At 46.5% G+C, this 22373-nt stretch overlaps 1 protein-coding gene across 6 annotated transcripts in view; it reads right to left on the minus strand.

Annotated features, from left to right (window-relative positions):
- The window catches only part of DDX17 (DEAD-box helicase 17), a 30026-nt gene extending 8052 nt beyond the window's left edge, over positions 1-21974 (minus strand). For 4 of the 6 annotated variants that reach the window (XR_005584542.1, XR_005584548.1, XM_039487856.1 and 1 more), the window contains exons 1-6: positions 21662-21974; positions 15879-16017; positions 5940-6039; positions 5489-5622; positions 4038-4103; positions 3571-3712 (exon numbers count right to left, since the gene is read on the minus strand). Coding sequence is in view for 4 of the 6 variants with exons in the window: in XM_039487856.1 (XP_039343790.1) it covers positions 3571-3712; positions 4038-4103; positions 5489-5622; positions 5940-6039; positions 15879-16017; positions 21662-21705 (625 nt within the window). In the remaining 2 variants the exon portion in view is untranslated. Of the gene's footprint in view, positions 1-3570; positions 3713-4037; positions 4104-5488; positions 5623-5939; positions 6040-15878; positions 16018-17978; positions 18120-21661 lie in introns of those variants that run through there. The other 2 variants (XM_039487837.1, XM_039487847.1) reach the window with 2 other exon arrangements.
- Positions 21975-22373: the final 399 nt, after the last annotated feature.

The following is a 22373-nucleotide window of genomic DNA, read 5'->3' on the forward strand; positions in this document are numbered from 1 at the left end:
GTTTAAGTCCCAACTAAGTTTCCCATACTGCAGGGGTTCTCAAACTGGGAGTCGGGAACCTCAGGGGGTCATGAGGTTATGACCTGGGAGGTCGCAAGCTGTCAGCCTCCACCCCAAACCCCGCTTCACCTCGAGCATTTATAATAGTGTTAAATATATATATAAAAATAGTGTTTTTAATTTATATGGGGGTGGCACTCAAGAGGCTTGCTGTGTGAAAAGGGTCACCACTATAAAAGTTTGAGAACCACTGCAATACTGTATCTAATCAGCCCCTTTGTAGTAACACAGGAAGCCACACCCTGTTCAACAGCTACTAGATAGCTCAACCTTTCATTTTCTCAGAAGGCTTTGTATACAGAAAGAGGAAATGGTGTACAGTATCGTTTAAATTAGGCAATTATTATGGAAGATAGGCATCTGTTTTCCTCTGTAGCATCTGCTACTATTTGAGATATAAGCCTAAACAGACTAATAGTCAAGTATGACAATTCTTATGTTCCTAAAAAGGAGACAGTATTTCCACTTGAGTCTCACAGTTAAGCCCTCCAAACTCATGGAAGCTGTTCAGTAAACAGTTTAGAGACTGAGGAAGGGAGAATTTTCCTCTCTGAGAAACTCCATATCCAACAGTCTCCCTAGCTGCTTGTGGCAGACCAAACCTTTTAGTTCTAGGCTAGGACTTCAGACCAAATTCCAAGAACAGCAGCTTCCAAAGCTGGAGGAAAAAATACTAATATACTTAAGGACAACATATAGAACAAACATTTGTAACAGAGCCTTGAGTCAAAAGGTCAAAGTAGAGACTCAAGAGAAAGACTCCTAGATCCACTCTATTGAACACACACTGAAGTTAATTCATTCCTCCACAGCAGTGTAAACAGTTGGTCATAAAAGAATCCCAGAAAGAAAATTTATAGCTGAAAACAAATTTTCCCCTTCTCTGTACTCTCTATATTTGTCAGCGTTTACAGTGAGAAGAGGATTCTGATCAACTATTTACAGAAAAAGGAGGGCAATTTGAAAGACGCAGGGCACCATATTCTACAGCACTTTCCAATCATATGCTACACTCCTAGAGAGGAAGTTTACTTTTTAACACCTGGAGAAAGCGTGACAAGGGACCAAGCTGTAGCTCCACAGATCTCTTCTTGAGTTCTGACCTCTCCACCCAGGAACTCACTGCTTCTCTACTGGACTGTGTGAAGATTTTCTTGGGTGGGGCTGCACCTTTGGTCTTTTAGGCTTCTGCTATGCATGCCTTTATCAATGGGAATACTGAAGCTTTGGAACAGGTCTTTTCTTTGACTGCAGGGATGTATAAGAGAAACTGAAGAGATTTCCTGAAGAGGTCTGTGCAGTTTAGATATACCTTGACAGACCTCCTCCCATCTTGCTCATGCCATTCTATTGTTATGATTCTTTGGTTTGGGGCAGAATGAAATTAACCCTACATTCTTGGATCAATGAAGTTGACCTTGGGAAGACTGGGTGACTCTTGGGCACTATTTTATCTTGGTGGCACACACAGAACTGTGGCTCTCTGGAGATCATGTTTAACTCTGAACCATCCTTATGGAATCGATTGCAGTTAGAAAAGGTATGTTGACCACACATAAGAAAAGCTCCCTAGTTGCTGTGCAGGGGATTTGGCCTTAAGCGCTTCAGAGGACACCTAATCTTTCAGAGGCCCATGCAGGCTGTGCATTCTTGCATCCAAGGACTGCTTCAGAAAGCTGAGAAACAGTAGAGCATTTATTATTTCCCCTTGGTGTCACTATTTTTGAGGAGAAATAGGGTAGAGAAGTTAATGCTGTAGGAGTAGGGTATGTCTAGACTTAACAAGCTACAGCAGCACAGCTGCGAAGTGTAGGGCTTCAGTGTAGGCAAAACGTACACTGATGGAAAGGGTTTTCCCAATGGCGTAGATAACGTTTTCACCTCTCTTAGCCACGAGGCAGTAAGTAGGTTGCCAGAAGAATTCTTCTGTAGACAGTGCTAGGTCAACACAGGGACTTAGGTCAGCTTAACTATGTTGTTCAGGGGTGTGGATTTTTCACACCCCTGAACGACAGTCATGCCAACCTAATTTTCTAGTGTAAATCACACTCTAGAAATTATGCCAATTCTCCCCCACTCCTCCAGTCCAACTGAAGATACAGTTTACGAAGGCAAGCCTCTGAGAACAAAAGAGTCTGAAGGAAACTTGTAGATTTTTTAAGAAGTTCTGCTGTATACGAAGAAATTGAGATTGACCGTTTATACAACTTTGGAGGCAGAATGCTTGGAGTTCAACCCGAGGGAGTCGGTCACTCCTAAACCTTGACCCACAGTCAATAAATATGGTCTCTTCCCAATAAACAGGGAGAAGGGGACACTGAGGGTGACCAGGTGTCTGGTTTTCGACCGGAACACCCGGTCGAAAAGGGACCCTGGTGGCTCTGGTCAACACCGCCGGTGGTTAAAGGTATGGTTGGCGGAGTGGTGGGTCTAAGGCAGGCTAGTCCCTACCTGTCCTGGCTCCATGCTGCACCCCGGAAGTGGCCAGCAGGTCTGACTCTTAGGCCGGGGGGGGAGGGAGGGGGCGGCATAGGCACAGGGCTCTGTGTGCTGCTGCAGCCCCACACTCCCATTGCCCAGGAACCGTGGCCAATGGGAGTTGCGGGGGGGGGGGAGGGGAGGGGGCGCGGTGCCTGAGGGCGAGAGCAGGGTGCAGAACCACCTACCATACTTCTGCCTAAGAGCCGGACCTGCTGGCCGCTTCCAGGGCGCAGAGTGGAGTCAGGACAGGCAGGAGGAGGCCTGCCCTAGCCTTGTTGCACCGCTGACCAGGAGCCGCCAGAGGTAAGCCCACGCCCCAACCCGGAGCTCCCTCCTGCACCCCAAGCCCCTCATCCCTGGCCCCACCTCAGAGCCCATCCCCCCCAGATGGAGCCCTCACCCCCTTCTTACACCCCAGCCCCTGTCCAAAGCTCCCTCCCACACCCTGAACCCCTCTGCCTCGCCCCCCCGCATGGAGCCCCCTCCTGCAACCCTCACCCCTCATCCCCAGGTCCACCCCCCCAGACCGAGCCCTCACCCCCTCCCCAACCCCCCTGCCTCAGCCCAGTAAAAGTGAGTGAGGGTGGGGAAAAGTAAGCCACTAAGGGACGGGGAATGTAGTGAGCGGGGGGCAGGGCCTCAGGGAAGGGGTGTGGCCTCAGGGAAGGGGCGGGGCAGGGTGTTCCATTTTATGGAATTAGAAAGTTGGCAACTGTAAAGATTGTCATATGGGGAAGATGCACAGAGAAAAAAGGGGAGAAAAACAGCCATCTAAATAAGTTACAAGACAAATATGGATGACTGGTACTGTTGTATGCACACCATCACTCTGACTGGAGGTACAATTGCCATGAATTGTAGCAGTAGATGGGGCTGTGATCATGCTTAGCACCTTCCCAAACAGGCTTAAAAAAACAAAACAAACTAACATACCACTACTTCTTACTATATTTTACAGTATCAGATTTTCCTGCTACCTTAAACACAGCTCCTGCAACAGTGAATTTGTAAACACAAGAATACCATTACCTCTCTCCAGGTCTCGGATTTGGGGACCTTTGGGTGCTCCTCCATATATGCAGGTACTCTTAAGTCTTGAGCATTTGCCATAATCATCAGCCACCTGCTGGACTTGCTGGGCCAGCTCTCGGGTGGGAGCTAGAACCAAACACTGCGGGAGGAAAACAAAAACCATCCAGGATAGCTGAGTGGAGAACACTGTCTCAAGCTAAGATAATTAATTATCTCTGCTCAGATATCAGAGGCAGAATTGACTAGATTGTCAGCGCTCAATTACCTAAAAAACAACTAACAGCGGCTCAAGTACATGCTGATAATTATCACTGGGCTTTTGATACACGGAACATGCTACCCACACTGCTACAATGAGCAGTTCTCTACTTCCTCTTTATGGCACTGTGGTGCAAAATTCATCTACACATTTCTGTTAACTGCATATTATACATGTAAAAAGGAAAAAACTGAGGAGCACTTACAATTGGACCATCTCCCCTCTCCAAATATGGCTGGTGGTTAATGTGAACAATTGCAGGCAGCAAGTACTGAAATAGAAGAAAATTAATGAAAATTAAGAAACGGGTTTTCCATATTAGATCATGCCAATGATCATCATATTGAATCCTGGTAATGGAGAATTTAGCTTAACATCCTTCCTCAAGCAGTGGCAAGTACCGCATGCTTTAGTGGCTGTAAAATAAACCTTTCAAACTTGGATGTCTACATTTAGATACATAATAAAAGACAGCCAACTTTCTGAATTAATGAGCACCTACAACCTAAGTTCCCTCTAAGCTGCGTGGCCTATTAAGCACTGTGCAGGCCCTCAGGGCTGCGGGGAGGGGAGTCCTCTCTCCCAGCCCCGGACGCAACCCAACCCAGCCACAGATCTGTTGTGGCCGGGGGAAGAGTGTCTCTCTCCCGCGGCCCCAACACAGCCTGGCCCGGAGCTGCCACAGAGCCCTGCTCACACCAAGGCTCTGGCACACTGGCAGCAAGGCGACTCAAACGTGCCGTGCACGAAAAGGGAGGAGCGTATCTTTGCCATTATGCCCCACGTGGCGGCTCAATGTGCTCCCCCAGGCAATAGCCAGGGAGTCACCTAATGCCTAGCGAGCGCTGGGTGCACTCCAGGCTGCAGCAGGGGGAGGGACGGCCTGTCCCACAGCCACGGCAGCCCCGGGCCAGGCTGGGTTGTGGCGCCTCTCCCACGGCCGCGGCAGCCCCGGCCCAGGCTGGGTTGGGTCCAGAGGAGGGGTGCCCCTCCCCTGGCCCCAACCCAGCCCAGACCTGCAGGGGCCATGTGAGAGGCATCTCTCCTCTCCAGCACAGGTGCTGCTGTGGGGAGAGAGAGCTGGGAGGAGGCCTCTCTCCCTGTCGCAGTCTGCACCTCAAACCCTTTGTCCCTGGCTCCACCCCCGAGCCCCCTCTCTGCCCCAGCCCCATCCCACATGCCAAACCCCTTGGCCCCACCCCTGCCACATTAGTTTTGTTATGTGCACCAATATGGAGGTGATGTGCACATAAAATTCATTCTGCACACGGGTTGGAAAAATTAGAGGGAACACTGCCTACAACTCCTGCTTATGTAAGTGGAAAGTACGAGCCTGTATTATCCTTTGTGATTTTAACTTGTGTAACTAAGTCAACCAGTAAGTGAGGTCCATTTAAAAAAAACCAAACATATACTCCCCTCTAAAAAATGGAAACATTGGCTGTGGGCCAGCCAAATAGAAAACAGACAAGGTCAGGCACACAAAACAAACCACATGCTCATTACTACTTAACTGTCCCACTTACAACACAGACCGAACGTGCTTTAAAATGCTATAACCCTCCCATTGCACATGTCTCAATGACCAACCAAGAGATGCAAAGCAAGAAGAAACTCATACAAAGTAATTAAGAGGAAATGGTCACAAACACATACTGCCAATGTCTTCCCGGAGCCTGTCTGAGCGATGCCCACCATGTCTCTGCCACTGAGGGCCAATGGGAAGCCCTGGCACTGAATTGGAGTGGGTTCTGTGAAATTCTGATCGATCAAGACATCCATTACATACTCTGCAAGTTAAACAAAAAAAGTGAAGAACACAAACTATGTACGTCTGAGTAAAAGCCATCAGTTTGAAGACAGAAGTGCTGGGGAAATTTTCCTACAGAACCCAGTTTGGGAGCAATTTAAAGTTTCTCACTTTGAGAATCTCAGATATGACAAGCTGGAGGATTCCTTAAAGGTTTACTTTTCTGATTAAGATCTCTAAAGCTCCACTAGATCTGACAGTCTTTCTAGAACCAAACAGGTCTGATCAGAAGGGTGTTAGCCCAGCACTCCTCCCTTACCCCAACAACATCAGCACATTGAATGACAGAATACTCACGTGGGAAGTTAGCATGGTGGAAGGCAAACACAGGTTTGGGGCAGGCATCTGTCCCCCTAACTGTAATCTCTTTCTTTCGTCGCAGTTCTTCAACTTCATACTATTTAGGTGGAGGGGGGAAAAAAAACAAAAAACACAAAATTCCAGGTTGTCAGCAGCAACTTAATACACTTTTCTGATGTCAACTATTAATAAATTCCACAAATGCTTTAGCTGGAAGCCTGGTTGAGAGGTCTGATTGTGTAAGGAAGCAAAATAGATTTCTACTCACTAAGGATGGGGCATGAAGCAGGGTGGTCCCTCTCTTTCCATCAATGCAATTAAATGGGAGCTCCATGCAGTAGCAGCCCTAACCCAGAACTGCTGCTGAGAACCACTTGTGAACTAACATTTCCTTTCTTGTGGAAAACACTACTCAGAAACATAGCAACGATAAATTAAGGCCCAAATATTTTTAAGTGGGATACTGACAACATTTTCTGAAACATTTGTACCTATTTATTGTTATAAGTAACATCCCGGGTTAGCGTAACTGAAGAGTCAGGAAAAATCTCTCTCTACCTTTCCAGTTTACTGTGCACATTTGACAGCACTTTGCACCAAGTCAGTTTCACTGTTCCCCCAGTAAAGGGCCTAATCCAAAACCTAGGGAACTCAATGGAAAGACTTCCACTAATGTATGTTTTGGATTAAACCTATTGTTACTTTCCCATTTGTGAGACTCCTTCACATAGACACAGAGGAGATGAAAAACATTTTGAAAATACAAACATGGGATTGTAAAACAACAAAAATTAACAGGGGCATTCAAATGCAGTACAGTACTTGCAACTAATGAAATTTGTGGTGTTTTTTTTAAATGAGTTAAAGTTGATATCCCTTTGCAGGGTGTAAATAAGGCAATTAAGGAAAGACTACTTATCTTTCAGTAACTTGAGTTCAAGATGTTTTGTCCCCAGGGATTCATCATTGTAGGATACACGCACCCCCACGTGCTCGATTGGAGATGTGAATCAACTGTGTCCACCCACGCACTACGAAGCCTCTTACTCCCAAGCGAGGATGTATATGGAGACAGATCTGCTGATGCTCCAGGTTCTTCTCAACTACAGAGCCAAAGCCCTGGTCTACACTGGGGGGAGGGGAATCAATCTAAGTTACGCAACTTCAGCTACATGAATAACGTAGCTGAAGTTGACGTACTTAGATCGACTTACTGTGGGGTCTCCACTGCAGTGAGTTGACTGCTGCCGCTCCCCCGTCGACTCAGCCTGCGCCTCCCAAGGTGCTGGAGTACAGGAGTCAACAGGAGAGCGCTCGGGGGTCGATTTGCCCACCAGATCGATCGGGGCAGGGACAGCTCAGTGCTTTGCACATTGGCCTGCTAAACCCAGGGCTGTGAGTTCAATTATTGAGGGGGCCATTTAGGGACTTGAAGCAAAACTCCGTCTGGGGAGTGGTCCTGCTTTGAGCAGAGGTTGGACTAGATGACCTCCTGAGGTCCCTTCCAACCCTGATATTCTATGATTCCATGATCTGGCGGGTAGTGTAGACATACCAAAAGATTCCACAGCAGAGCAGAAGGAGGGCAAGGGGTAGAGTACCCACAGGAACAAAACATCTCAAGGAACTCAAGTTACTGAAAGGTAAGTAACTTCTCCTCCAAGTATATCTCTCTATGGGTGCTCCACCACAGGAGGCTCACAAGCAGTAACTCAGCAAAGAAGTGGGTGCTGAGGAGGTGGATCCAGGACAATTTGGAGAACTGTGTAGCCAAAGGATGCATTCATCTTGGACATAGGTAGGATAGCGTAACATTTGGAGATCATGTGAACTGAGGATCAGGTTGCAGCCCTGCAAATTTTTACGATAGGAATGTCTTTGAGAAGGGCAAAAGAAGCAGACTGAGCCCTGATGGAGCAGGCTGTAAGCTGGAGGTGGGAATTGTACCCTGGCAGTCTCAGAGCAAGCTACAATATAACCTGAAACTCACTTTAATAGTCTGAGTGGCTGCAGACTGTCCTTTCATTCTTTCAGAGAAGGTTACTAGCAGCCATGGGGACATTCTAAAGGATCTAGACCTGTCCAGATAGACGATGAGGGGGCTCAACACATCTCAACGTATGGTGGCAAGCCTCTTCCCTCAAGGGGTGAGATTTGGGAAAGAATACTGGTAGACTGATATCCTGACCTTCAGCAGGAAATGAGGATGAGGACATAACATGACCCTATCACAACAGAAGACAGCGTATGGCAGATCAGCTTCCAGCTGAGACAAAAGCTACCAGGAATGAAGTCTTGACGGAGAGATGAAGGAATGAGCAGGTGGCCATAGGTTGGAAAGGAGAGTTTAAGGCACTGAGGACCAAGTTGAGGTCCTCAGGAGGTGTGGGGTTCCAGATACGAGGAAAAGTTGGACAGATCCTTAAAGAATCTGGCCACGCTAGGGTGAGCAAAAATAAACAAAAAAAATCTTTCAACAGGCAAATGGAAAGCCATAGTAGCTGCTAGGTGCACCCTGAAAGAAAACTCGGGTAAAAAGATGGTAATTTCTAACAGGCAACCAAGTATCCTTGAGCGAGTAGCTTCTGAAATGGATATAGAGTGACAGGAACAAACAGCAGGAAAGGAAGCATTTCCACTTCTGCAGGTATGTCTTACATGTGGAAGGCTTCCTACTATTCAAAAGTACAGCCTGGACCTAAACCACAGTCCCATTCTAAAATTTGAGACCCATTGAGAGTCAAGTCTTGAAGTTCAGATAAACACAGTTGGGGTGTCAGGAGCTCCCATCTGAGAGGGAAGTGTTGAGATATTCCTCCAGAAAAGTGGAGTAGATAGGAGTACCACACTTGTCTGGGCCAAGACGGTACTATTAAGAAGACCTCACTTGCTCTTGACTCAATTTGACTAAAGTGCTGGGGATTAGAGGTGCTGGAGGGTAGGCACAGAGAACAGCACAGGACCAGGGGACTAGAATGGTTCTCCCCTAGAGAGTTGCTGCTGCATCCCATTTTGGAGCAGAAGATTTGGCATTTCATACTGGTCAGGATTGCAAAGAGATACACTAGGGGGGCCCTATGCTTCACAGCTGCTGTGGCAGATCAGAGTTATTGGGCTCCCACACATGGTCCTGTGGAGATCTCTATGTGGTAGGCAATGCACCAGTTCCATAGTTTTAGTAATTCTATGCACAAAGACTGGGATTCTGCCACCCACCCCCACAATTTATACAGTACACATCCACCCTGTTGTCCATCCATTACTCTAGTAGCATGACCCTGAATGTTGTGGAAAAAACGCTGGCACGCATAACAAACTCCCCTGATTTCAAGAACATTTCTTTGTGAAACCTGTTCTTAAACCCAGTGCAAACTTTGCACTTGGATGGGATGTGAGAGTCTCTGGGTCACTGAAGACAGCTAGAAAACCTTTTGCCTTTGAGGGAAAAATGTATTGCAGGTCTGGCAGGATTTGAATTCTGGGGCCCTTTGGCATACCTCAGAAACTAGGTTGAAGAGAAAGGCCAAGGAAATGTTCCCAGGAAACTGAGATGGTGGAATCCTCCTCCCTCCAAAGCACAATCTTGTGCAAAGTAAGAGGAAATAAACAAGTACAATACAGGCTGGAAGGAGCTTCTAGGAAGCAGTGGACATGCATTTGCTGTCTTGAGCTGCAGGTGTCTGAGAAGGAACTGCAGCAATGGCAGATCTGTGCTTCCCTCCATACCCTCGCTTGAGGCACGAGGCTGTACAGTGTGAAGATGAGGATCTTGCTGATTCAATCTTCAGAATGAGCGTACAGGTGTATGCTTCCTACAGTTGAGCACCTATATGAGCATATGCTCAAAGAACTATTTCCTATGAAGGGTGTATGGAATTTGTCAAGAAAGGTGATTAAAAAGAAAGTTTATTATACACCTTTTATTTTCTGTATATGGGGGAAGGGGGGTCTAAAAGGGAAAAAAAACAGGAAGATAGGATTAAAATAAATTATGAAAAGGGCAACGGACTGTTCCTAAAATTTCTCATCCATTAGCAGCAGCATCTGTGATTCAAACAAACTGTTCTGTTTTTCTTCAACTGTTCAGGAAAAGTTTTTGAAAAAACTGATGTAGTGCTTGAAACAATGTAGCTCATATCCACAATAATAAATCATGGCATCAGATATGCCTCACTAATAGAACCAGACAGGTCAAGCAAGGAGATGATAGATCCGAAAATAATTAAACTGACGTCTTATATTTAAAATCCAATCTAACAATGGGGAAAAGGAAATTCAGAAGCACACAGGACAGATGAAAAGAGCTGGTATAATGGGTCCCACTGATCCACAGCCCCTCCCCGCCCCTCCCCCCCCAGTTCCTTCTTGCTGGCTAACTCCAACAGAGGCACAGGCGGGGAGGAGGGTGGGCTGGAATGGACATGAACAACACATCTCAAAGAATAGTTATGCAAGCTTAATAACTATTTTTTCTTCTTTGTTTGCTCTCTAATATGCTGATTGTAATACCACTTGGCCAAACCCAGCACCATCTTTAGCCTGTTGGGTGATGGTGTAGTGAGATGCAAAAGTGTGAACGGACGACCATGATGCCACTCTACAAACGTCCTGGATAGGAACTTGAGCCATAAATGGTGCCAAAGATGCCTGGGCCCCTGTGGAATGCACTACCAGGTCAGGAGGAGCAGGGCCACATCGTAGCACGTACGGATACAGGAGGTGATCCATGATGAAATTCTCTGGGCTGAGACTGGAAGATCTTTCATCCTGTGTACAATGGCTACAAATAGCTGAATAGATTTCCAAAATCATGTAGTCCTTTCTACGCTGAAGGCTAGTGTACGTCTGATGTCCAGCAAGTGGAGCCTCTGTTCCTCCCTGTTGGCATGAGGTTTTGGAGACCAGTAGGAAGATATATCCCAGTTACTATGGAATTGTGAAATCACCTTACGGAGGAAGGCTGGATGCAGACACAACTGGGCCTTGTCCTTGAAGAATATCATATGGGGTGATTCTGAAGTGAGGGCCAGGATCTCTGAGACCCTCCTGGCAGAAGTAATGTCTACCAGGAAGGCCACCTTCCAGAACAGGTACAGCAGAGAGCATGCTGCCAACGGTTCAAATGGGGGTTCTGTTAGCCTTGCCAACTCCAAGTTGAGATCCCAGGGAGGCATTGGTTGCCACACAATTTCTCAAAGCCCTTAAGAAACCAACTGCAAATGGAGTTTGAGAAAACAGAACAGCTGTTCAACCATGGGTGAAAGGCCAAGAATGCAGCTAGATGGACCCTAATAGATAACACAGTTAGGCCTTCCTGTTTCAAGTGCAGCAAGTAATCAAGAATGAATGTAGTGTTAACTGTGTAGGTGTAGCACCTTTCTTCGTAGACCAGATCAAGAATCTTTTCCACTCTGCCAGGTAAGTGGCTCTAGTGGAGGATTTTCTGCTCCCTAAAAGCATCTTACGAACCAGCCCTGAGCTCTATGAGGTTCAGCCATAGCGCTTCCAGGCCATGAGACGAATGGACTCGAGGTTTGGATGACAGACGGCCATGGTCCTGGAAGATCAGGTCTGGCAGACGGATTGACGTTTCAACCAAAAGGTTTAGGAGCATGGTGAACCAGTGCAGACATGGCCAAACCAGGACTATCAGGATGAGACACGCTTTGTCCCTTCTGACCCTCAGCAAGGCCTTGAGTATGAGAGGAATGGGAGGGAATGTGTGAAAAAAGATCGGCCATCCAAGGGAGAAGAGAGGCATCTGCGAGCCACCGCGGACTGTGAACCATGAAGGAGCAGAACTCGAGACACTTCCTGCTGTGCTTCATCATGAACAGATCTATCTGGGGAGTGCCCCCACGTCTGGAAAATGCCTTTCACAACATCTGGATGGATGGACTACTTGTGATGGTTGGAGAAAGATCAGCTGTGGTAGTCCACTAACTTGTTCTGCGACCCCGGGAGATAGGTGGCTTCGAAGTGGATTGAGTGGGCGATGCAGAATTCCCACAAGCAAAGTACTTCTTGGCACAGGTGAGAGGAGCGTGCTCCACCCTGCCTGTTGATATAGAACATCACCGTTGTGTTGTTTGTGAGAACTGATATGCACTTGCCCGCCATGTGGGGTTGGAATGCTTGGCAGCCCAGGCGAAAGTTCCCTGACGACATGTAGTGAGAGCTCTTCTGGAGACCAGAGGTTCTGAGGGACCCTAAGTGAGCTCCTGAGCCCATCCAAGAAGCATCTTTGATGAGACACACTGATGGTTGGGGTCCTGAATATGGGACTCCTGCAAACATTGCCAGTGGGTCCAACCACTAAAGAAGGGAGGTGATCACTGATGAGGGAAGTGTGATGACTGTGTCTACGTGGTGTTGGCCCATTGAATTCACGCCTGAAGAGATGCTGTGGTGATTTCTGAGGTTCTCTATATGCATCCGTATTGCTGGGAATTGAGCTTCCGGGAGGAAGGCTTTGGCTGGGAACAAGCTGAGGTTCACCCCGATGAATTCTATTCTCTGAACCAGGGAGAGAGTAGACTTCTGCACATTTATTAGCAGACCTAAGTCCTGGAATGTTGACTGTATTAACTTTATATTGGATTCCACGTGGGCAAGGTCTGATCTTTGATCAGTCAGTCGTGGAGGTAAGGGTAGACCTGAACCCCTTGTCTCCTCTCAGGAAGGCTGCCATAACTGCCATGCACTTCATGAACATCTGAGGGGCAACTGATAGGCTGAACAGAAGCACATGGTTCACAATAAATCTGAGGAACCTTCTGTGTCTCTGAAAGACTAAAATATGAAAGAAAGCATCCTTCAAATCGAGGGTGGCATGCCAATGCCCTGGATCCAGGGAGAGGATGATGGAGGCCAAGGAAACCATGTGGAACTTAAGCTTTTTCACAGATCTGTTGTGGTTTCACAGGTCCAGAATTGGTCTGAGACTGCCGTTGGCTGTAGGGATTAGGGAATAATGGGAGTAGAGCCCCCGGCCCCTTAACTCCTGTGGAACCTCCTCCACTGCTCTCACCCTTAGAAGCAACTGCACCTCTTGGGCTAGAAGCTGTTTGTGAGAAGGGTCCCTGAAGAGGAACAGGGAGAGGAAGGAGGGGAACAACTGAACGGAAGGGTGTGTCCCAGTGCTATTGTGCGTAGCACCCTGAGATCCAAAGTAATACGGGCCCACGCCTCATAGAAGTGGGATAATCGGTTCACAAAAAAATAAGGAAACTGGCTCCACAAATTTTCCCAGTATATCGTCCCCAAGTGTCCTATCAAAAGGCCTGTTTAGACCCTGCCAGGTGTCTCCCCGCCCCCCCGCAGCACAAACGAAGACTGAGGCAGAGGTCTTCTCCTATAGCCCCTGCTCCTCCCTCTTACTATAGTCTGACTGGGCAGGTGCCTGGAAGAAACCAGCAGCCGGTTGGGGCTTGAAGTATTTCCTAGAAGGAGCTAGCATACGCAGTCCTAGGGACTTCAGCGTGGCTCTCATGTCCTTCAGGCTGTGCAGTTTGGAGTCTGCCTGCTCCAAAAAGAGCGATGTACCCTGGAAAGGGAGGTCCTGCAATGTATGCTGCATCTCATGGGGTAGGCCCGAAGACTGAAGCCAGGAGCTTCTCCACATTGCCACCACTGAGACCATGGATCGGGCTGCAGAGTCTGCCGCATCCAAGGCGTCCTGCAGAGACGCCCTTGCACTGATCTTTCCTCAACTAGGGCTGCAAATTCGCATCTGGACTCCTACGGTAATAATTCTTTACGTTTTGCCACACAGTCCCAGGTATTAAAATCATAGTTGTTCAGGAGCGCTTGCTGATTTGCAACCCTGAGCTGGAGGCTGCCAGCTGAATAAACCTGTCTGTCAAAAAGGTCTATTTTTTTTTTGGCATCCTTGGCCTTGGATCTTGCTGACCCTGTCACTCCTGCTCATTGGCTGCTGATACTATACCAATGAGCCTAGTGGTGGATGAGCGTCCAAGAGTTCAAACCCTTTAGCCGGTAAAAAGTACTTTTCCTCCATCCTTTTTGCCATTGGCTGAAGGCATACTGTGGTCTGCCATTAAGGCCTTGATGGGATCCATAGTAGCCTCATTGAAGGGTAAAGTCACTCTTGAGGGGCCCGATGCAGCTAGAATATCCACCAGACCATGGAGGACTCCTTTATCTCCTCTACCTGGATCCACAGGTTTTGTGCTACTCTTTTGAGGAGCTACTTATGCGCCCTGTAATCAACCTGGGAGGACACAATGTCCATTCCCATCACCACCTCATCTGTAGAGGAGAAAGAAAAAACCTGCGCATGCAAGGAGCATTGCTCCTTGCTCTCAGCACAGGATGGGTCTCATGGTGCCAGGTCTTGATATTCAGCCCCAGGCTAGGTACCGAAATCTGGGTCCTGCTCCTAGGAGGGCACTGGAGGTGCTCTAGACTCCGATACAATGGAGTAAGACCTTATGGACTATGAACCCTAGACTGGAGGAAAAGTCCAGGGGTTCCAGAATGGCCATCATAGTGGCCAAACCGCAGGAATGATGCCCTGGCCCAGGTCTGCCTTTGGGTGAGGTTGGCTAGAGTGTTGGTGCCGGCTTTTGCAGGAGACATATGATTCCACCTCCAAGTCCATCTCCAAGGATTCCCTTCCAGGCAACCAGAGTGGAGTGGTGCCGACTGCTACTGGCAAACAGTGCCAGGAGGGAGGAGACACCAAGGCCCCAGGATGACCAGTTTTCCTTACGACGGCACCTAGGGCCTTGGTGCCATGGGAGCTCTTGCCGCCACTGACATCTCCCATACGGCAGAGGATGGTGGTACCAGGAGAGATACCTCTTGAACACCTCTGGCACAGATGGTATTGCCAGGGCAGCAGAGCTCCAATGGCTCTCGTATGGCAGAGAGTCCATCGGTGCCAGCCTCAAATGTGTTCATTCTGGGGCCAAAGTCAAAAGCATCAGGCAAGTTGCAGGGGTCTCAGAGTGGCCCGGCATGGGTCACACTCTGTTAGTGTCTCTCTCTTTGCCTCGTGGACTTCGGAGTTAGGGATCGCACCCTGTCCATGGTCTTCTGTTTCTTTCTCAGCACTGGCGATGGAGAACGATACCAAAAGTTCCTTGCCAGAGTGATCTTCTTTGGCACCTAGGATGACGGATGGTGCTGGGAGTCCCGAGAAGCAGAAGCATCCTTTTTCAATGTTAGAAGTGTAGAATGGCGCTGAGTCTTCCTAACAGAAGCCCGGGCGCTTCTTATCGAGGCTGAAGTACTCGGCGCCAAGTCCAAGTGACTAGGCTCTGAAGAACGGCAAAGTGCTACCTCCAAGGAGGAACCTAAGCCTGGTGTCCGCTTCTTTTTTAGTGCAGGGCTTGAAGTGTCTGCAGATTTTGAAGTGCTCCCACATGTGAGCTTCCCCCAGGCACTTAAGGCAGCTGGAACGGGGGGTCACTGACATGTTTCAGTTTGTGGCATGAAGCACAAGGCATTCCCTGCTGCCAGGAAGGACTAGCTCTGCTGAGCAGGGTTGCTAATCTAACTAACTTAACAACTGAAACGTAACTACTACGAATAAAGATAACTATTACAATCAAAGTCCACTGAGAGGAGTACTTGTGGAAAAATCAAGAACAAGCATAAAAAGGAACTAAGGGAGTTGCAGGTCAACAGAATCTTTACACTGGCATTATGGGCACATGGCTCCAGGGGGCACCAGCGCCAAGCCAACAGATACCACCAAGGGAAAAATTTTCCAGTGGCAGTGCTTGGGGCGAGCACACACCTACATTGGAATGGACATGAGCAAGCACTCAAAATACCTTTCTGCAGAGTGTATATATAAAACAATATGAGGAAATACAATTAGAATATAGTCTGCATATCCCCAGTTTTCCCACTTTTAAAGATTCTCTGGTGCACTGAAAACGGAAAGGACAGGAGAAGGAAACTTACAGGGGTTAGCCTGGCCACTTCTGGATGCTCCACATAAAAGTTCTTCTCAAATTTGGGCAGCTCATTCAGGTCCCACTTCTTTTTGCGTAGACGCTCCCCTGGATTACCAAATTTCTTTGGGGGCAGCGGACTACCAAACCTGGGGGTAACAACATAAGGTTTTTTTTTAAAAATTATAAAAAGATTTCACAGGCTCTGGTATTTGTAGATTCCTCAGATGCTTTCATGGTTATCTTTAAGTTAAAACAAATACTGAAGTTTTAGTTACTCTGAAAATGTCCTTAAAATACTGCTAGCCACAAAGGTTGGGAAGGTCTTCAGTACTCTTGCTCCCTTCAGTAAAGTCTACCACCCAATTACCACTCCTCCAATGATAATGTTAGATTCTACATTAAAAGTAACTATTTCACCATTCCTCTTTCACCTTTTCTTTCCTTCCTCATTAATATGCCCCAGTCAATGTACAAATAAAGCACAGAGAAAAGCTGATATCAGTATCAGAGTTTTTGCTAGGCAGATCTGAAGCAATTACAAAGCAGCCACAATTTTTACCAGGGTCACAGCAGAAGTATTTGGATGGGGGGGGAAAAACTGAGTCCCATTTCTTAGACACTTATGAGAAAGTCTCGAGAGAAAATAAAACGTCAGTTTTTAATTCTTTACTAATTTCTAAGTAGCTCTGCCAGGTATTACAGTTTATCCGCTACATAAGGAATACACTCCACCCTGCTTTTAATTTTTGTTTATTTTTAAAAGAGGTGGGGATTTATATGTAATTATTCATTTATCCAAAGGAGAATAAACATGGTTTTTCTGGCCTACACCACAGTTGGGAAGTATTGAAAACCGAAGCACAGATTGGCATGAAGTGTTTAGCTATTATAATTATAGATGTTTACTTAACAGTACATCTTTTAAATAGTTCTTAGAAAAAACAGTTATTGTTTCACTATTGTGCCAGATTTCAATAGAAGCTGCTATTTTAAATAGACTAGTGTTTGACCTTACACTAACTTTAAGTATGATAAGGAATAAGCTTTTGAAAAATCTGAAGGCAAGAAAGAGTGTTTGATTTTTTTAAAACTCCAGTTGAATAAAGACTCCTGCAGTATTTCCATGGAAACAACATAACTCTATGCTAATGCATGAGTACCAGAAAATGAAACTAACTAGAAGCTATCAACAAAAAAGGTTTACCTTATCCAAGTTGAGAAAAAATTAAAAATTTACACTCTGGACAAAACTAAATTAGTTTTAAGTGTTTTTGTTTTAATAATCCATGGTTTTATTTGTAATATTGGCAAGGAAATGTTTTAAATGTTAAGTAAGTGTCCTCTGAAAGTTATTTCCCAAGAGAAGCTAGAGTGACAATACAGAGTAGAACTCAGAGAAAGCAGAACAGGAAATGGGATTACACTTGTAGAAGGCAAGGTAAATTTATAGTTAATTTGATGTTGGTTAAAACACTTAAGTTATAGGTTAAAAAATGTTGGTTAAACTGCAGTCTTGACAGCCCTTTTCTCCTTTCTGTAGATGTAGTTCTATTCCGTATCAGATTGATAAAATGGCTGCTTATTTACTTTTATCATATTTAACAAATAAAAGTAATTTACAACCATCTGTAATTAAATAGTGATTTGAATCTTTTATGACTTCTTAGGACTGTCAGTGCAAGTTACAGAAGCATTTCACAATCATTGAATAACATTCTTCAGACTATGCTAGTTTAGAACCTGAAGGTGTGCACCTGAGTAAATTTTCTGACGAAGGCAATAGGACTACATAGGAGAGTAAAAATTAAATATATGCATGAATGCTTGCAAATTCAGAGCCTTGTATATTTGGACATTGCTTGTTTTACTGCCATCAATACACAGAACCACAATGCAGTTTGCAGAATTTCAGTTCCATGTTGCTCTGCTTATACACAATATAGCTTTAGATTGGCCTTCCAAAAAGTGAGTCTTTTAGCATTTATAATACCCCAATATGTATCATATTTCATTCACTGATCCTGAGGTAATTGACATTTTACATACTGATATGGAACAGATTACAATTCCAGTTACACTGGTGTAAATCTAGAGTAGTTCTATTTACTTGCATAGAGTTATTTCATTTTCCCTGATTCAGAAGTGACTGAGTCCAGATTGGTCTTAGATATTCAGTGATCACTTCACCAATAATGAAATGCAGCAATCTCCAGAACTGAATGAAGCAGCAGCAGCTTATTCAAGTGCCAAAGTAAAACTGCACCATCCCAGTCCTAAAAAGTCCTGAATGAGTTGTAGATGACAAGCAGCAAAGAAAAATTCCATATCTAGTTTGCCCTACAACAGGAATGAACAGTTAACAGAATGTAAATAAACATCCAACTGGAGTTTATCCAGCACACTGGTGGAGTACCCAATTATCTTTCAAATACCACCATACAATTTTTGATGACTGCAATCATTAGAAACATTGTTTTACATCTGAGAAATGATTTTTTCAAAAAGAGTCATGATGTATTGAACTTCTGGTACGTAACTGTCCAGGAACAGAGTTTTCGATAGCAAAACAAATTTACAATATAGCTATACACACACGCAACCCAGTTTTTGATATTACAGAAAACTAAGTTTTGTGAGATTATTGTACCAATTCATAAAGATATGCAACAAAGCAAAGTATTACTTGGAATAAGATCAGGGCCAAAGCCTATTACTTATGCCTTTATGTGAACTAAGCTTTTTTTTTTTAATTAAAAGTTCCATTGTCGAGTAGTTTCCCCATTCCCAATTCTGTCCTTTTCTATTTGACTAAAATATTTTTCTCCCCCTGTAGCAGGGTGGTCACACTGCTCCAGCCTGGAAGGGCGTGAAGCAGCCCAGGAAAGGGCTGTGGCAGGAAAAGCGGGGCTAACTGGTGAAAGCAGCCTCAGCTGAGGACACACCCCAATCAGGCCACGGCTAGCTTAATGAGGGCCCTGCTGGCCCTTATAAGAAGGCTGGGGCCAGAAGCCAAAAAGATACTCTCTCTAGCCTTTGAGAGGGAGGGGTCTGGCTGTTGGGGAGTGTATCCGAGTACCTGAGGTGGAGCAAGGCTAGAGAAGCTGGGGAGCTCTAGCCTGGAAACCCCCCAGGCTGCAGGACTAGTATAAGGCCAAATAGGTACTGAGGTTCCAGGGGGCAGCCCAAGGGTAGGCAAAGGCAGCAGGTCCAACCCCCCCTTGCCTATGGCAAGTGGCTTTTAGACTGCAGTCTGCCCCAGTGGGTGGGGGGAGGGGGGTTTGCTAGACAGTGACTGGCAGTAGCCCATGACTGAGGCACAGTGGGGATAGAGGGTTGGGGGTTCCTATAGGTGGGAAGACCCTGAGACTGTGGGAGTATTGCCGGGGGCAGCACCCCAAAGACAAGGGGCACCAGGTCCTGGGAGGGCCAGAGTCTAGAAATGCTTATTCCCTGAGGTGCCACAGGAGTAAATCCCACACTGTCACACACCCCTTCATTTAGCATGGAGATGAAATAAGATTTTAAATTACCTCTCCTGTGGTCACTCTAAACCCTGTCATAATACATTTTGATGATGCAAGGTGTATCAACAATGTCAGCAACATTCTAAAGAGAACAAAGTATTGTGCTTTTGTAGGTTCTACAGCAATGATGGCTTAAAATCTGAAAGCAAAGTTCTTTAAAGGAAACATCTCTTTACCCCAAATGACATCATGTAAATGTCAAGGCAGGTCAAATGCTGATGCCTTAAAATTAGGATAGTGACCCTTTAAGTATCTGTGTACAGTGGGGCCCTCTTCTCTGCAATACAACTGAAAGGATCTTTTTATTTGATAAGGGGGTTGTTTGTATATATGTAGGATGTGAATATAAAATTAGAGTGGAACTCTTAGCTTCCCCTGCTCTACTAGGAAAGATAATGTTAACAAGCACTTCCATGTGCAAGGAAAACATTCTTGAATTTCGCCTGGAGTAAAGGAGGAAATAAATTTAAATGTGGCAAGCAGGCACTTTTCCTGACTCAAAAATCATCAAAGAAAGAATAACAGGAGCAGCCAGTATATTTTATTATTTGCTCTCTCTCAGGGCCTTATTCCTCCTTTTTAATCCCCACTACTTGTCTTTTTTAGGGAAAACTTGGGGTACTGCCATTTCTTAACCTCCTTCTACTAGGAAAAAAACCACAACAATCCTGGACCATTCATATATTTTCTATCAAACATTTTTTGATATTGGATAGTTTCTTATACTTTTGTTTTGCTCCCAAAAATCAGAGCTCAACTGAACCTGATTCTCCTAAACTGAATGAAGCCCCATGATGAGTGATATCAAGAATAATAAAAAGAGTAAAAAGAACAGGAGTACTTGTGGCACCTTAAAGACTAACAAATTTATTGTAGCATGAGCTTTCGTGAGCTACAGCTCACTTCTTCGGATGAATAGAATGGAACACACAGACAGGAGATATTTATACATACAGAGAACATGAAAAGGTGGAAGTATGCATAACAACAGGAAAAGTCTAATCAATTGAGATGAGCTCTTAGCAGCAGGAGGAAAAAAAACTTTTTGAAGTGATAATTAAGATGGCCAATAGAAGGTGTGAGGAGAACTTAACATAGGGAAATAGATTCAGTTAGTGTAATGACCCAACCATTCCCAGTCTTTGTTTAGGCCAGAGTTAATTGTATCTAATTTGCATATTAATTCGAGTTCAGCAGTTTCTCTTTGGAGTCTGTTTTTGAAGTTTTTTTGTTGCAAAATTGCCACCTTCAAGTCTGTCACTTCCACCTTTTCATGTTCTCTGTATGTATAAATATCTCCTGTCTGTGTGTTCCATTCTATTCATCCGAAGAAGTGAGCTGTAGCTCACGAAAGCTCATGCTACAATAAATTTGTTAGTCTTTAAGGTGCCACAAGTACTCCTGTTCTTTTTGCGGATACAGACTAACACGGCTGCTACTCTGAAACCTGTCAATAAAAAGAGTAGGGAACCAAATTGTTAGGCCTTTGCACAGCAATATGGAAGATTGATTGATTGCGGATTTCTTTTTCCCCAACCCTGGATGCACTCCTGAGGCTTAATCCAGGGCCATGGTCTCTTGAGATCAGGGCTCTGCTACTACACAATGGTCCCACGTTCAACTTTCAGGTCTGTTTCCACTCTCACAGTCAGCAGGGGCTGGGAATACCAAAGAGATATGCATTGTTATTTAATAGCAATCTTTCTGGTCATTTTAATGGTAATAACATTCAGAGAAGTGGTCAGGTCCAGCCCACTCTACAAGTTGTGTGTGTCGTCCATGGTGATCAAAGGGAGGTTAGCAGCTGGAGGGAGAGGGATCCTTATGGCTCAAAGCGGGAACAGTGTGGAGGAATGAAAGGCAAAATAAAAGCCCTCACTCCTAAAGGCCATGAAATCAGACCTAGGGGCAGGTAAGGAGTATCCTGCCAGCCACAGGAGAAACTTCCCTGTCTCCTCGCACCAGACACTGCAGAGCAGGAACAACGGTGCGCGGGGGCGATTCCTTCTAGACCTAGTGGCTACCCAGGGTCCCCACCGGGCTCCCCCCCCCGGGGCACAACCAGCTCCGGGTTCCCAGCCCGTCACTCGGCTCCTCACAGGCCCGGACCCCGCCTAGCATTGGACCCAGCCCTCCCCGTGGCCCTGCCTCCGAGGCCCCGACCTAGGCCCCCGACCGCCGGGGACCGAGCTCCCCCCGCCCAAGTCTTGAGGCCTCGCCTGACTTCTCCCCCCCACCCCGGGATTCCGCACCCCCCGCCTCTTACCCGCCGCGGTCACGGTCGCGGCCCCGGTCTCCGAAACCTCGCATTGTCCCGCAGGGGGGGGCACCGAGCGGCGCGAGCTGGGGGGGGCGCGGGGCGGGGGGCTCGGCCGGCGGCGGCGGCGGCACTGGTGTCCCGGCGGAGTCGCCCTTGGCCGCCTCACTTCCCGGGGGAGGGAGCGGGGAGGCTAGAGATCCGGTCGGGATTAGTTCGCGGGGCCGAGAGCGGCTCGCTTAGCGCCAGGGCCCGTCAGGCGCGGAGACAAGACAGCGTCCTCTTCCTCCGGGCGCCCGGCACAAAATGGCGGCCGTCGCCCCAGCCCGCTCTACTTACGTTAAGGGCGGCTTGAACTTTGCGTAAACTCCGTCCCTGAATAGCCGGGGGGAGGGGGCGAATGCCGCTGCGCCTATTCTCGAAATCCGGGTACGCACGAGGCCGAGGCCGGAAAACCGACCCCAAACAGAACAGTGTACGAAAATTACGTAGTTCCCAGCAGCTGAGTCGGCTTTTTGCGTGTGAAGACAACGCTCTCCCTATTCCCGAAATTCGACTGCGCAAAATGCCAATCATGTAACCCACCTACGAACTGTGAGGAAAACCCTGGCCAAGCAGCATATTACGTAAATATTATACGAAAGTTTCGTAGCTGTCGCTTGTTCCGAGCTGGGGTTAGCGTAGGTAGCGGAAGGAAGAGCCTTCCATTTTGCGTTAAATT

The sequence above is a fragment of the Mauremys reevesii genome, linkage group 1 (genome assembly GCF_016161935.1).
Source record: "Mauremys reevesii isolate NIE-2019 linkage group 1, ASM1616193v1, whole genome shotgun sequence".
Lineage (NCBI taxonomy): Eukaryota > Metazoa > Chordata > Testudines > Geoemydidae > Mauremys > Mauremys reevesii.